At 45.0% G+C, this 16,353-nt stretch overlaps 2 protein-coding genes across 5 annotated transcripts; one reads left to right on the forward strand and one right to left on the reverse strand.

Moving 5' to 3' along the window:
* The first annotated feature begins 7,109 nt into the window (after positions 1-7,109).
* Positions 7,110-16,350, forward strand: emp3b (epithelial membrane protein 3b). Of its 4 annotated transcripts, none has more exons than XM_060938119.1 (6): positions 7,110-7,279; positions 7,783-7,863; positions 8,832-8,920; positions 9,072-9,174; positions 9,303-9,443; positions 15,988-16,350. In XM_060938119.1, the coding sequence occupies exons 3-6, from the start codon at positions 8,843-8,845 to the stop codon at positions 16,161-16,163; spliced, it is 498 nt and encodes a 165-aa protein (XP_060794102.1). In that variant the 5' UTR covers positions 7,110-7,279; positions 7,783-7,863; positions 8,832-8,842; the 3' UTR covers positions 16,164-16,350. The 4 variants fall into 4 exon arrangements, with proteins under 4 accessions (XP_060794102.1, XP_060794103.1, XP_060794101.1 ...); XM_060938120.1 differs by having other exon boundaries at positions 7,110-7,275; XM_060938118.1 differs by lacking the exon at positions 7,783-7,863.
* LOC132896938 (uncharacterized) lies at positions 10,915-15,859 on the reverse strand. Its single transcript, XM_060938117.1, has 2 exons — positions 14,462-15,859; positions 10,915-11,124 (listed from the first exon to the last, which is right to left on the reverse strand). The coding sequence occupies exons 1-2, from the start codon at positions 15,512-15,514 to the stop codon at positions 11,122-11,124; spliced, it is 1,056 nt and encodes a 351-aa protein (XP_060794100.1). The 5' UTR covers positions 15,515-15,859; the 3' UTR covers positions 10,915-11,121.
* Positions 16,351-16,353: the final 3 nt, after the last annotated feature.

Consider the following 16,353-nt stretch of genomic DNA (forward strand, 5'->3'; position numbering starts at 1 on the left):
CCCTTTCTATTTTGTGCTGTAACGTTAAGGGGGGTCAGCGCGTCTCATCTCATTATCTGTAGCCGCTTTATCCTGTTCTACAGGGTCGCAGGCGAGCTGGAGCCTATCCCAGCTGACTACGGGCGAAAGGCGGGGTACACCCTGGACAAGTCGCCAGGTCATCACAGGGCTGACACACAGACAACCATTCACACCTACAGTCAATTTAGAGTCACCAGTTAACCTAACCTGCATGTCTTTGGACTGTGGGAGAAACCGGAGCACCCGGAGGAAACCCACGCGGACACAGCAAATTCCTCAGTGTTGAATTAACACTTTCAGAGTTAATTTGTGTCCAATTGGACCTATATAAACACAGTAGGGTGTTAAATCAACACTGGGGATTTTGCTGTGCACGGGGAGAACATGCAAACTCCACACAGAAGGCTCTCGCCGGCCACGGGGGCTCGAACCCGGACCTTCTTGCTGTGAGGCGACAGTGCTAACCACTACACCACCGTGCCGCCGGTCAGCGTGTAATCACCTTTATTTATTTATTTATTTATACTAAAACAGGGGTTTTCAAAGTGTGGGAGAGTCGCCCCCCCCAGAGAGCAAATAAACAACAGCGCCCCCCACACAATTTTTGTCGTTGCTATACTTAAATGTTCCATTCGTATTTTAAAAAAATGGTTGTTGTACACATTTTTATTTTTTTCTTTTACACATTTTAAACATCTGTGCTTTTTGAAAACATCTTTTTTTACACATTTAAAACATGAGCTTTTTTAAAACCTCTTTTTTTTTTACACATTTTAAACATCTGTGCTTTTTAAAACATCTTTTTACACATTTTAAACATCTGTGCTTTTTAAAAAAAAACATCTTGTTTAACACATTTTAAACATCTCATAGCATCGTTAAGCACCTCTTGGCAGACAACACACTGTGGCAGTGGAGCATCTTCAGGTCCATGAAAATCCAAACTTTAAATAATCGTGGTCATACTTCCTTCTTTTTTTGCTTGGCCCAGACTCTGTCTCCTCACTCACTGTAGCTTTAGGTACTAAAAATCGATCCATTTTGTCTCTGGCAAAGGCTAGCTGAAGTTCGCTAAATGTCCACAATAGTAACTTATTCTGGTTTATTTTTCCTCACGTTGCACCCCCCTGAAGAACTCTAGCGCCCCCTAGGGGAGGCACGCCCCACACTTTGAAAAGCCCTGTACAAAATCATTGTATCTCTGCAACCATACAAGATTTTTTTTTCCCAAATTCCAGAACCTATGATCTTCTTGCAGTGTCCCTTTACAGAGAGCTGATTTTAAGGTCCCTACAATAATCACAGAATTGGTGTGAAGGAAAAGGCCACTGCAAGATTAATTTATAATCTATAATTTCTCACTCTGTGATAAACTTCCCTGTGTATTTCCGAATCTTGTCGTTACCTTTTTGTCCACTGAAACACGTGCGACGTTATATTGCATCTAAAAACATGATTTCAATATCAAATGAATGGAGATGCCATCCTGCTCTCTCTCTCTCTCTCTCTCTCTCTCTCTCAACTAACTCATCAGGTTTTTCTGTATTTATAGGATCTGAAAGAGATTCTCTCACAACCTGAGCAAAATGTACGCTGTTCAAATAATACTGTATCTTCAGGTACTATTAACACATCATATCCATCTTCCGTCAAATATGTGATTTTCTGATGTGAAAATCAGCACTCTCCAGTCACAAGACAAAGCAATTCTACAGAGATGCCGAGAGCATTCTACATCAGAAGCTTTCGAAAAATTTAAAAAAAAAGGAAAAATTCCCAGTGAGAGATCAAATCTTGACGAATCTGTCAGTGGTCAATCCTGAGAACCATGATGATGTGAAACCAGAGCAGATTTTGACTTTGGCAGAGAGATTTCCAAATGTAATGAAGGCAGATGCCAGAAAACAACTCCATTTAGAAGTCCTGGTTTATGTCTCATCTAACCTGGAAGCACTGGTGCCAAATTATAAGAATTTACCAGTTGATGAGTTCTGGGGGAAGCTGTCCAAAGTCACATCTGTGAGCTCAGGGCACTTAAGATTCAGGGAGCTCTGTCAGCTGATGAAGCTGCTATTGGTGCTGCCAAATTCTAACTGTGATGTGGAAAGGGCATTCAGCATGGTGCGTTACATCAAGACCGAATTTATGAGTCAGATGTCTCACCAAACACTTGTGAATCTGATGTCTTACAAAATTAACAAGTTTATTGACACAGAGTGCTACAAGGTGGAAGTGTCTGGAAAATTGCTCAAATCTGCAAAGCAAGCAGCTTCGAAATACAATGAAAGCTTGCAAAAGGAACAGGCAGAGAACATAAGAAAGGAAAGAGCCCTTTAGGCCTAGGCCTACATGTCCAGTTACATTCACTGTCATTCATGCAATTCATTCATTGTTCTGTTACAGTCATCTGTGTTTCGGTATCTAAGTAAAGCAATGTTCTGTGGTGAAATATCTATCTATCCTGGTCATCCTTCCTTATTTATGGGGGGTGGGATGTCCACATTCAGTCAGTAAGGAGCTTAATATATGGCACATTGTAGTTATCATAGTTTATGGGTTGGGGGCAGCTAAGTCTCCAAGTCAGGCCATCCTAGTGGAACACGTCACTTCCTCTGGTGGGAAATTTCGGAAAGGCAGTGAGGTGAGGAAAGGACTCTCCAAACATTTTACTTAATGTATATATGCATAACGTAAGTATTTGTATATATGATTTGATTTGGTCGATATTATACCATGTTGGTATGTCTTGGTATGTTGGTATGTTTTTTTTTTGTTGATTTTGCTTTCTTTTGTATATATAGTTTATTATGGTGGAAAGTGACGTTTGATTAACGGTGGTATAAAGGGTTAGGATTTGATAAGTTATTTACTTCTTCCTAATCCTTTCCGAACATCATTATGTTATTGCTTTGTGGCTACGCTATTCTGTTTGTTTATGATGATGTTTTGATGATTGCATTTTTTATTTTTATTTTTTTGTTGTTTTTTTTTGTTTGTTTTTATATCTTCTTTACTGTTCGGAATCAATCAATCAATCAATCAATCAATCAATCAATCAATCAATCAATCAGGGTGTCAGCTATGAATCTGAGTGAACTGATTGAATTCAGGTATTGTTCATCTCCAAAAGGTCACCCCAAAATCCACCAGAATGCAGGAAATCACATCAACCAAATCCAAAATTTTCTGGGGGAGTACCCCTCCCCCGCCACAAAAAAAATCCCCAAGGGGGTGGAACCTCCCTGAAATTCATTTTGTCAGTTTGGGATGTCTGGATAATGGATGGATATACTTGACTTGGGGGCGGCACGATAGTGTAATGGTAGCACTGTCACCTCACAGCAAGAAGGTCCTGGGTTTGAGCCCAATGGCTGGCGAGGGTCTTTCTGTGTGGAGTTTGCATGTTGTCTGCATGGGTTTCCTCTGGTTTCCCCCACAGTCCAAAGACATGCAGGTTAGGCTAATTGTTGGCTCTAAATTGACCGTAGGTGTGAATGTGAGTGTGAATGGCTGTTTGTCTCTGTGTCAGCCCTGCGATGACCTGGCGACTTGTCCAGGGTGTACCCCGCCTCTTGCCCATAGTCAGCTGGGATAGGCTCCAGCTTGCCTGCGAACCTGTAGAACAGATAAGTGGCTACAGATGATGGATGGATGAATATACTTGACTTGACTTATACTTTATTTATTATGTTTCCAGGATTTAGAAAACAAACTTTTTTCTTTATGTTTTTATTTAGACCTTCAAAGTACAAATCTCGAAGAGCTCTTCTCTCACCCAGCCAATGAATGTACACCAATTAGCCATAACATTATGACCACTGACAGGTGAAGTGAATAACACTGACTATCTCATTACAGTGGCATCTGTCAAGGGGTGGGATATATTAGACAGCAAGAGAACTATCAGTTCTTGAAGTTGACGTGTTGGAAGCAGGAAAAATGGGCAAACTTAAGGATCTGAGCGACTTTGACAAGGGCCAAATTGTGATGGCTAGATGACTGGGTCTGAGCATCTCCAAAACAACATTACAGGCATTTAGCAGACACTCTTATCCAGAGCGACGTACAACATACCCAGAGCAACCTGGGGAGCAGTCGGAGGTTAGGTGCCTTGCTCAAGGGCACTTCAGCCATTCCTACTGGTCCAGGGAATCAAACCGGTGACCTTTTGGTCTCCAAGCTGCTTCTCTAAACATTAGGCAATGGTACATCTTGTGGGGTTTTCCCAGTATGCAGTGGTTAGTACCTACCAAAAGTGGTCCAAGGAAGGACAACCGGTGAACAGGGTCATGGGTGTCAAGGGCTCTTTGATTCGCATGGGGTATGAAGGCTAGCCCATATGATCCAATCCCACAGAAGAGCCCAAACTGCTGAAAAAGTTAGTGCTGAATAAAACAGAAAGGTGTCAGCATTAACTTTTTGGGTGGCATGGTGGTGTAGTGGTTAGCACGGTCACCTCAGAGCAAGAAGGTTCTAGGTTCGAACCCAGTGTCCAGCAAGGGCCTTTCTGTGTGGAGTTTGCATGTTCTCCCCGTGTCTGCATGGGTTTCCTCTGGGTGCTCCGGTTTTCCCCACAATCCAAAGACGTGCAGGTTAGGTTGATATGGAACAGCCTTGGGCTGAGGTGCCCTTGAGTGAGGCACCTAACTCCCAACTGCTCCCCGGGTGCTGTTAGCATGGCTGCCCACTGCTCTGGGTATGTGTGTGTGCACGTGTGTGTTCTAGGGTGCATCAGTTGCCCCCTAAAAATGAAAGTTCCTCCGATCATGATGCATTTTTGTTTTTATGTTCCTTTTGGTAAGAAAACACACCGGGTGAAATATTTTGACAAAATTCAAAAGTTTCATGGTGGCACCAGGAGCTCAAAGTTATGGAAAAAGCTGCTATTTTATGATTTTTATGACAAAATTTCAGTCACTTTTCATGAAACATTATGGCACCATAGAATATACCAAATATCTTAGATACACATTTTTAGTAAATATTCTAAATATATTATCAAGCACAGTTGGAGTTTTAGCTGTTCATTGAATCATTGTTCAACTACTTTTAAACAATACAAAATGTATTATGAATCACATTAATGCTTCTCAATCCCTTGCAAAGGTTCTTAACATGATCTCTGGGTCACAAGGAATCAATAAATGGAGTCCAACATTGTGATTCAAACCTTACGCGAACACATACTGTAAAATAAGCGTTTTTTGGCACAAAAAAAAATGAACCTCATGGTGCCACCATTAGACTTTTGAATATGGTCAAAAAATTTTACAGGATGTCTTTATTGGTGAAAAGGAACACCCAAACAAAAATGCATCAGATTTTATGAAAGTGAAGGCAACTGATGCACCCTAGTGTGTTCACTACTTCAGATGGGTTAAATGCAGAGAGGAAATTTCACAAGTGTGTGATGAATAAAGTTGTGCTTTCTTTCTTTCTTTCTTTCTTTCTTTCTTTCTTTCTTTTCAGATTAACTGATTGGTGTATATCTTCACAATGTTGAAATAAAAATAAAATAAAGGTTTTATAAAAAAAACTGAATAAAATTCTACAATTCACATGACAGACTGCATTGCATGGGTGTCTAAGTCGGCTGATGTAGGGCACAGCTTCTGTACACTACATTTTGGTGTGCCTTGCGACGATTTTGAAGTGCACTATATAGTGAATTAAACTTACAGTTGAGAATTTTTAATACTGGAGAGGATTTAAAAGTGGCCATTTTTATACTTGAATACATCTTTGGCTAAGAGTGGCGCAGTGGTTAGTGCTGTTGTCTCACAGCAAGAAGGTTCTGGGTTCGAGCCCAGTAGCTGACAGGGCCTTTCTGTGTGGAGTTTATATGTTTTCTCTGTGTCTACGTGGGTCCCCTCCGGGTGCTCTGGTTTCCCCCAAAAGACATGTAGTAAGGTTAACTGGCTACTCTAAATTGCCCATAGGTATGAGTGTGCAGAAAGGAACTGGCCGTCCTACTGCTGCAATTCTGGCCAAGTCAACCAAACATGGTTTGCCTCAAGCCTGGATTGGGTTCAGCAATGATGATAATGACATCTTTGGCTGGATAATTCCACTTTTTTCACTTTTAAGATTTTGACACATTATCTATACTTTTACTAATATTTTTCACCCCTTCTTATACAGTAATACCTTCTGCTATCTGTGCTTTGTCAATTAAAGACTCGTATCCATCCATTCTTATATTTGCTATCCAATACACTACACTATAGACACAAACAGCAGTGCAGTTGTCTCATGCTTCATCAGTTACACAGAGATTCAAACGTTCATCTCGTTCTGGTTCTACAGTGTTATACTATGCCAAACTACTCAAATGTGAAAATCTTTGGTTACACCGTTTGGTTGCACTGTACGCAATTAATGACAGGGAGAATCATGAATACAGAATACTCATCTACGTTTGGTCAAAGCATCACATTTGTCTTGTCCTCCTCGTAAAAAAAATGGCTCTCTAAAAATGTAAGCCAGCTCCCATTGGTCACCAAAAATAGCTGGTTAAAAGAGTTGCTTTGTTTTTGAACCTTTGAGCCTTTATCAGATACACCTACCAATTGTTTACTACTTTGTGTTAAATAATAATAACAAACAATTACTGACTGCATCCTGTCTGTCGCTGTGCACTATTTGGCATCCCCTCTACTCCACCCTTCAGTTGACAGGGAACTCTTTAGGACCAATGCTGATCTGATCTGATATTTTTGGACAGTGGATCATTCTCATTCACAGCAATGACACTGATATGGTAGTGTGATTGCAGCTTTTAGAGGGTATCAGGCACTGCTGAACAGCTGTCACTGTCGGATCCTCAGTCATTTTAGGTGCAACTGCAATGAATTTGAATGTTCAGATTCAAATCTGGTGTTTTGTAAAACATACAAACACAGTTATTCCTGTAATTTGCCTCATGAAGGTGTTTCCCCTTTCCTGCTCAATTTGAACATGATGAAAGCCACCCCTTAGCTCCGGGTATAATACACAGCAGAGGAAATCTGGTGGGCTGAAACGACGTGTGGATGCTCTCGTGTGTCTGGGTGGGCCTGCTTAAAGACGTGTCTATTTCTGTAGATGTGAGAGAGTGCAGGGAAGTAAAGGGAGTGTTGTTCCTGCAAAATAGGAAACAAGCCCAAAATAAATATAAAGTGCAGATTAAAAGGAGAACAGTAGGGACAGAGGAAAAGTGGACTCAGTAGATATCCCCCTTGAAGCTGGTGAAACGTCTTGTTGGTTGTCATCATTGTAGGTGAGCCAGCATTTCTTTTCATCATTGACATTAAATAAGGAGCTAAATTTCACAAATGTGGCAACATTTTGCTAATATAGGCCTATAAATTATATTAAACAGTCAGACTACTAATTCATGTTTATTATATTTGAACTGTAGTGTTAGCTTCACAGTTATATGATAAATGTGTGATGCTCTCTCTCTCTCTCTCTCTCTATATATATATATATATATATATATATATATATATATATATATATATATGAATGAATAGGTTTTATATATTTTATATTAATGTTGCCATTTAGTCTGCTCTTATCTTTTGATAAACAGTAAGCATTTGTAATGTACAATTAATACTTTAAAACAAGTAAGAGAATTTTCAAATTGATGGAACAGACATTAATTTATGTGAATATGAGTAAAAAGCAAAAATAACAAGAAGACAGTCATCTATATCCCCTGTCCTATATAGCAACTATATACCAAGTTTCAAGATATTATTTGTCACATTTTTCAAGTTCTGCTGCAGGAAACCAACCCTACCTCTTTACACTGACCTCAGCAGCCCATGACATAAGCCCACCGGACCTTTGGTCCAGGTGAGCTGAAAATTAAAATTTCTCACATTTCCTAGTATCAAAAGGCACATACAGTATACATTAATTAATCAACACATATACCAACTTCCAAGACCATACCACTCATAGTTTTCAAGTTCTGCTCTGGAAACAAAACCTACCCCTAAGACTAACCTGAGAGACTGAGTCTGAAATTGTTTCCATGGAAACATGAAAAATTAAAATTTTTCAAATTTCTTAGCATGAAAAGGCACATCTAAATCACCTTGTTAACATGTATACCAAGTTTCAAATCTGTACCATGAATATACGCTCCAGAAATGAACGTTGCTCTTAGAAACTAAGTCAAAATCAATTTCTATGTAAAAATTTGAAAAAAAATTTTCAAAAATCCAAAATAGCAAAAGGCACCAGTTCGCATGTTGCTTGATATGTATACAAAGTTTCATGAAGATATCTTCAGTAGGTTTAAAGATATGGCCCGGAAACGAAAACGTGACCAGATGGACAAACGGACGGACAGAACCCGTTTCTATATCCCCCACCAAACTTCGTTTGAGTGGGGGATTAAAAAAAACAACGTTAAGTGTAATTACAATGTGACTCTGATAAACTGTTTCCTCTCCCTCTAATTAAAATGGGAGGTAACACAATCTGGATGCTCCAGAGACTGGAACATACTTGGGAGTGCCTTATAGTTTACTCTGCCAAATGTTTTTTTATTACTTGCCCACTTTTCACTTCTGGTTTTGAGAACAGAAGGGTTCAGGACACCAGCCACACAATATATGAGTGTTTTGTTTTATTAGTAGCAAGCACATGTTGTGAGAATGGTTTAAAACCAATTTAATCCCTTCAGATACAAGAAAAAATCCTATGGAAATTCACGCATACACTTGTACACATTATAGCCGAAGGGGTTAAAGAACTATATCCTATGTTCCAGCATCCAGATTTGGTAAACCGAATATTTCTTTTTTTTTTTTCAGAGAGAGGGACCATGGCCTTCCTGCTGATTTTTATCACCCTGCTACATCTCTTCACACTGGCAATTCTGTTCATTGCCACCATGGACAAGGTAATAAACCAGTTTTGCTTGCCTCATATATACATCTTGTGATAATACACCTAATTCCACATTTCAGAAAATATGACAGAGTATATATTGCTATAGTATTATGATCCTCAGTCACCAGTTCCAGTTTGTCTGTTTCTTTTGCTTGATTCAGTCCTGGTGGGTGTGGAACAGCACTGAGAGGTCAGACCTATGGTACAACTGCAGATTTGACAATGAAACCGAGATGTGGCTTTGTGAGTCATCAAAAGAGACAGGTAGTGCCCCCTACCCACATAATATATCCTAACTGTTCAGTGTTAGACTTCAGTGCAAACTGAGATGCTTTTTTCTTTCACTTCTTTATTGACTGAAAGCACAGTTAGTGTTGAAATTTACCTTTCAGAGTGGCTTCAAGCTGTCCAAGTCCTGATGATCATATCTGCTGTCTTTTGCTCCATCTCATTTCTCGTTTTCCTTGGTCAGCTCTTTATTATGTCTAAAGGAGGCCTCTTCTACCTTACAGGAGTCTGCCAAGCATTCGCAGGTAACATTGGTCACATTTAGAAGTTGTGGTCCTGCCTATAGCTGAGTGTGAATTACAAAAGTACAGTAAAAGCTTTGTTATATATACAGTGGTGCTTGAAAGGTTGTGAACCCTTTAGAATTGTCTATATTTCTGCATAAATATGACCTAAAAACATCACCAGATTTTCACACAAGTCCTAAAAGTAGATAAAGAGAACCCAGTTAAACAAATGAGACAAAAATATTATACTTGGTCATTTATTTATTGAGGTAAATGATCCAATATTACATATCTGTGAGTGGCAAAAGTATGTGAACCTTTGCTTTCAGTATCTGATGTGACCCCCTTGTGCAGCAATAACTGCAACTAAACGTTTGCGGTAACCGTTGATCAGTCCTGCACACCGGCTTGGAGGAATTTTAGCCCATTCCTCCGTACAGAACAGCTTCAACTCTGGGATGTTGGTGGGTTTCCTCACATGAACTGCTCGCTTCAGGTCCTTCCACAACATTTCGATTGGATTAAGGTCAGGACTTTGACTTGGCCATTCCAAAACATTTAACTTTAACTTTATGCACAACACCCACCCTCTCCCTCAATGCCTTTCACATTACATTTATCAACACAAACTCTTGACAGATCTTCACTAAATTTGGCACGTAGGTACAGGAGATAGCCACAATTTGGCAGAACTCAAAAATTCCATATTTGGGCCCTAAGGGGTCCCTGGTGGGCCTCTGGGTGGTGGACATTTGGATTTTTGTTTGTCTTGGGTTAACATATTGTATATCACATACTAAAAAAAATTACGTCCGAGCTTAAAAAAAAATTATATATATAATTTTTGACTTTACAAAATGTTTCATTACGTGCAGGATACAAACAGTTCCAAACTTTACAAAAGGTATATTTAGCTGGCTTAACATGCCATAAGAGATATTTAAATTTAAAAAAAAAGTATATTAGTATTTGGTATGTATTAGGTATATCCCCTTTTGCCTTAATGGCAGTGTGCACTACAGCTGGTGTCCACAAGTTTCTGTGAAACTTGATGACCCATTTTAGAGCAAATCCATCAAATACACATTTTGGTGTGTCTTACGACATGAACATATTTTCTGAATATGGCTTCAGTGGAAATGAAAAGACTCAAGTCATTTTTTTGGTCATTTTTTTTCCTTATTTTATAGGATAATGTATTGTAACACATATTTTAGACTATATAATCATGCCATGTAATTTTTCATGAATAAAACTTAATTGAAACAACTTTGATGCAGTTGACCTTTTGTACATAGGTGTTAACATGGTCAATGTCACAAATGTGCTTAAATTTAAATAGTGACCTCGACATATATTGACAAAATATTGAATATTCAAAATATTTAACTTTTTCCTCTCTTTTTTTGTTTTAAATTATGTTTATTTTCAGTTTTAAAATGAAAAAAAGCACAGATTTTCAGTGCAGTTACAGATGTTTGGATCACACCATTTTTTCCAAATAAGTGTGTAAATGTTCGCTGGATGTGGGTGGAGCACAGAGGACGGCAGGACAAAGACTGAGTTCGCAAAACAGTTTTATTCTCACTTTTCAGCGGAAGCGGTTTTCTCTCTCAGACACACACACACACACACATTCCGGTGCTCGGGTTGTAGAGCCCCTCTGCTCTCGCTCTCCCTCCTTAAATAGCCCGGTTTACTGGGGAGAACACACACAAAACATAGATTAATCACACTCAGGTGAAGCGATTCTGCCACTTACCTTCCCCAACTCCGCCCTCCTGTCACAGACCGGTGCTTGACCACGCCCCCGCTGCCACATACCCCCACCGCCCGACTCAGGCCGGGCGCCCGTCCGGCCCGCAGCCGACTCCCCCCCCCCCTTGACGGGAGAGGAAGTCCGCAACGACCATCTGCGCCCCCGGCCTGTGGACCACCTTGAAGTTGAAAGGTTGGAGCGCTAGATACCAACGGGTGATCCGCGCGTTGGCATCCTTCATGCGGTGGAGCCACTGGAGGGGCGCGTGGTCCGAACAGAGGGTGAAAGAGCGCCCCAGCAGGTAGTAACGGAGGGCGAGGACCGCCCACTTGATCGCCAGACACTCTTTTTCGATAGTGCTGTAGCGCCCCTCACGCACCGACAGCTTCCGGCTGATGTATAACACTGGGCGATCCTCTCCCCCCACCTGCTGGGACAAAACGGCCCCCAGCCCTCTGTCCGACGCATCCGTCTGTAACAAAAAAGGGAGAGAGAAGTCAGGGGAGTGTAACAGTGGCCCCCCACACAGTGCAGCCTTTACCTCAGAGAAAGCCCGCTGGCACTGCTCCGTCCACTGGACCGGATCTGGCGCCCCCTTTTTAGTGAGGTCAGTCAGCGGGCTGGTGACGTCCGAATAATTAGGTATAAACCTACGATAATAGCCAGCCAGCCCCAGGAACTGTCTCACCCCCTTTTTGGTCTTGGGCCTCGGGCAGGCCGCAATTGCTGCGGTCTTATTAATTTGGGGACGCACCTGCCCGTTACCCAAGTGGAAGCCCAGATACCGTACTTCCACCCGCCCAATCGCACACTTCTTCGGGTTGGCAGTGAGCCCCGCCCGCCTCAGCGACCTAAGGACGGCCCTCAGGTGTTGCAGGTGCCGCTGCCAGTCATTACTATAAATGATGATGTCATCCAAGTAAGCGGCCGCATAGGTGGCGTGGGGCCGGAGGACCCGGTCCATCAGCCGCTGAAACGTAGCGGGCGCCCCAAACAGCCCAAATGGAAGTGTGACGAACTGGTGTAAGCCGAACGGTGTGGAAAAGGCCGTTTTTTCCCGGGATAATGGAGTCAAGGGGATCTGCCAATATCCCTTCGTCAAATCCAGTGTCGAGTAAAAGCGAGCCGTGCCTAGTCGATCGAGCAGCTCATCAATACGAGGCATTGGGTACGCGTCAAATTTAGACACCGCGTTGACTTTTCTATAGTCCACACAGAACCGGACCGAGCCGTCGGCCTTGGGAACCAAGACCACCGGGCTGCTCCAGTCACTGTGGGACTCCTCGACAATGCCCATTTCGAGCATGGCCTGAAGTTCTTCCCGAACCACCTTTTTTTTGTGTTCGGGTAATCTATAAGGACGGCTACGCACTACCACCCCCGGGGGCGTCTCTATGTGGTGTTCTATGAGATTGGTGCGACCGGGCAGGGGCGAGAACACATCCGAAAACTCGGCCTGCAACTGGGCGACCTCCGTGAGTTGGGTCGGGGAGAGGTGGTCTCCACAGGGGACCGGAGAGGTGCGAGATGCCAATGACCTTTTTTGGACCTCCGGCCCCAGCTCCGCCTTCTCCGGAACTACCGACACCAACGCCACGGGGACCTCCTCGTTCCAGAGCTTCAGCAGATTGAGGTGGTAGATCTGTAGCGCCCCCTCCCTGTCCGTTCGCCTAACCTCATAGTCGACGTCCCCGACTCGCCGTGTGACCTCGAAGGGCCCTTGCCACTTGGCGATTAATTTGGAGCTCGACGTGGGCAGCAGGACGAGTACCTTATCTCCCGGAGTGAACTCTCTAAGGCGCGTGCCCTTGTTGTACAGGCGGGTTTGCCGTTCCTGGGCCCGCCGCAAATTCTCCTGAGTTAAGTGGGTGAGTGTGTGGAGTTTTGCGCGCAGATCCATAACGTATTGAATTTCATTTTTGCTCTGCGAAGGTCCCTCCTCCCAATTTTCCCGCAGTACATCTAAGATGCCGCGCGGCTTACGCCCATATAATAATTCAAACGGGGAGAACCCCGTGGAGGCTTGGGGGACCTCTCGCACTGCAAACAACAAGGGTTCGAGCCACTTATCCCAGTTACGTGCGTCCTCACTTACGAATTTTTTGATAATATTCTTGAGGGTGCGGTTGAACCGTTCGACTAAACCGTCCGTCTGTGGGTGATACACGCTGGTGCGGATCGGCTTAATACCCAGTAGCCCATACAGTTCGGCCAGTGTTCGTGACATAAACGAGGTGCCTTGATCAGTCAGAATCTCTTTCGGGATTCCGACCCGGGAGATGACGTGGAAGAGGGCCTCTGCAATACTACGTGCGGAGATATTGCGAAGAGGCACCGCTTCCGGGTATCGCGTTGCATAGTCCACCAGAACCAATATAAAGCGGTACCCTCGTGTTGACCGATCTAATGGCCCGACGAGATCCATCCCAATTCTTTCAAACGGGGTCTCGATTAATGGTAGGGGGCGCAAAGGCGCTTTTGGAATGGCCGCGGGATTAACTAACTGGCATTCGCGGCACGCCGTACACCACTTACGGACGTCGCCGCGAATCCCCGGCCAATAGAACCGGGCCATTATCCGGGCGAGTGTTTTATCCTGCCCGAGGTGTCCCGCCATGGGATTAAAGTGAGCCGCCTGGAATACCAATTCCCGGCGGCTCCTTGGAATTAACAACTGGGTGACACGCTCCTTCGTCTGAGTGTCCTGCGTCACTCGGTACAACCTATCCTTTAAAATGGAAAAATAGGGGAAGGTCGGGGTGGCGTTCGGCTGGAGCGTTTGACCATCGATTACTCTCACTTGGTCAAACGCGTGTCGCAGAGTTTCGTCTCGCGATTGTTCCAGTGGGAAATCCGCGAGGGATTCCCCAATAGAAAGAGGAGGGGCCGGGGGCTCCTCACTCTGTCGCGGAGATGACGTAGACGGCTCTGCGACCGCAGCTCCAGCCAAAACGACACCGGGACCCCCACCCGCTAACCGGCAGGACCCACTCTTTACTAGGTGTGCCATCAACCCCCGGAATCCCGGCCAATCAGTCCCCAAGATCAAAGAGTGGGTAAGGCGAGGATTAACCGCCGCCTTTACTATGGATTTGTCCCCTCTGAAATATATGTGGACCGACACCAACGGGTAGCAGTGAACATCCCCGTGCACACACAACACCTTCACCCCTTGTGCTCCCCCCAATGCCTCGTCTTGCACCAGGCTTTGGCGGATCGAGGTCTGGTTGCAACCCGAATCCACCAACGCCTGATATGTCGCCCCTTGTACACTTACCGGTATGCGATATGCTCCGGCCTGATCGAGGGCAGCCTCTGGCGCGTCGGGGATCCGCACCACCGCCCCCACCTCCATCGCGACACACTGTTGCTGCAGGTGGCCCGGTTCCCCGCAGCGCCAGCAAACCGGCCCGGGCCTCCCCTCTGCAGCTGTGGTTTGAGGGTCACTCACCTGAGGGGGGGGAGAGACAGACACAGAAGGGAGAAACGGGAGGGCACCACGGGTGCGGTGGGCCGGCTGGGGTGGAGCCGGCCCCCGCCTCCGTGGTGGGGGAATGGGGCGAGGACGGGACACGGGAGGAGGGGGAAGAGAGAGAGAGAGAGAAGAGGAGAGAGAAGATGACAGCCGTTGTCCTGCCGCCGGGACAGCCGCCAGATGATCCTCCGCCAGTCCTACGGCCTGATCCAGCGACGCCGGGCGGTGGCACTGGACCCACTCCGCGGTTCCGGCGGGTAGGCGGGCGATGAATTGTTCCAGCGCCACCTGGTCGATGATCCCCTCGGCGTCGCGATCTTCGGCCCTCAGCCACCGCCAGCAGGCGTCCCGGAGCTGCTGGCCGAACGCGAATGGGCTGCCGACTTCCTCCATTCGCAGCGCGCGGAAGCGCTGGCGCTGCTGCTCCGGCGTGCGCCCCACGCGCTGGAGGACAGCCCGGCGAAGGTCGGCGTAGGCCAGCCGGTGGTCGGCGGGGAGCTGTAGTGCGGCTAACTGCGCCTCTCCCGTCAGGAGGGGGAGGAGGCGCGCCGCGCGCTGCTCCACCGGCCACCCCGAGGCTTCGGCGACCTGTTCGAACAACGCGATGAATGCCTCGGGGTCGTCCTGCGGGCCCATCTTAGTCAAGGTGATGGGAGACGGGCCCGCGGCCGGTGCGCTGGTGGACCCCGCCGACGCGAGGAGGCGCCGGAACGCCTCTCGGTCTTCCTGTTGAGCCAGCACCAGGGCTTCGAAGCGCTGCTCCTGCTCCTTCCGGAGCGTGACGAGAGCCTGGTGCTGGCTCTGCTGAGCCGTGGCGAGGGCGTGGATCAAGTCCGCGAACGGGGAGGATTCCATGGGGCTGCAGGACAGGTGCTCCACGATCCCGGGTTTCGGCACCACTGTAAATGTTCGCTGGATGTGGGTGGAGCACAGAGGACGGCAGGACAAAGACTGAGTTCGCAAAACAGTTTTATTCTCACTTTTCAGCGGAAGCGGTTTTCTCTCTCAGACACACACACACACACACATTCCGGTGCTCGGGTTGTAGAGCCCCTCTGCTCTCGCTCTCCCTCCTTAAATAGCCCGGTTTACTGGGGAGAACACACACAAAACATAGATTAATCACACTCAGGTGAAGCGATTCTGCCACTTACCTTCCCCAACTCCGCCCTCCTGTCACAGACCGGTGCTTGACCACGCCCCCGCTGCCACAAAGTGCAATTATAATTACATAATTATTACTTCATAATTTCATCCAACTTGAAGTCTCCTTATTGAAATCTTGGTGCTGTAATACTGTAGCTTCTCTCTTTACTTTTCTCCCACAGGTCTCACAACCTTCACTGCAGTACTCATCTACACCTTACACAACAAAGAAATCCTTCAGGACTCTAGAAAGTTGAGCTTGGGACACTTTGGTTACTGTTTTATTTTGGCATGGGTGTGTGTGCCTTTGCTAATGTGGAGTGGACTCATGTACATTTATTTGCGCAAAAGGAAGTAATGGCATGGTTTGCTTCTGATCAACTTAAATATAAAACAGGCACAGTAATATGTATATATACACACATTGCATCACTTTTATATGGTCATTTTTTTCCTTATTTTATAGGATAATGTATTGTAACACATATTTTAGACTATATAATCATGCCATGTAATTTTTCATGAATAAAACTTAATTGAAACAACTT

This window comes from Neoarius graeffei, chromosome 13 (assembly GCF_027579695.1).
Source record: "Neoarius graeffei isolate fNeoGra1 chromosome 13, fNeoGra1.pri, whole genome shotgun sequence".
In the NCBI taxonomy this organism is placed as follows: Eukaryota; Metazoa; Chordata; class Actinopteri; order Siluriformes; family Ariidae; genus Neoarius; species Neoarius graeffei.

What these genes read in the sequence shown, in the direction of transcription:
- LOC132896938 (XM_060938117.1), bottom strand. Translation starts at nt 15,514, where the DNA reads ATGGAATCCTCCCCGTTCGCGGACTTGATCCACGCCCTCGCCACGGCT.
- emp3b (XM_060938119.1), top strand. Translation starts at nt 8,843, where the DNA reads ATGGCCTTCCTGCTGATTTTTATCACCCTGCTACATCTCTTCACACTG. An exon ending in TCATTGCCACCATGGACAAG is followed by an intron (nt 8,921 to 9,071) that starts GTAATAAACCAG and finishes TGCTTGATTCAG; the next exon opens with TCCTGGTGGGTGTGGAACAG. An exon ending in TGAGTCATCAAAAGAGACAG is followed by an intron (nt 9,175 to 9,302) that starts GTAGTGCCCCCT and finishes TTTACCTTTCAG; the next exon opens with AGTGGCTTCAAGCTGTCCAA.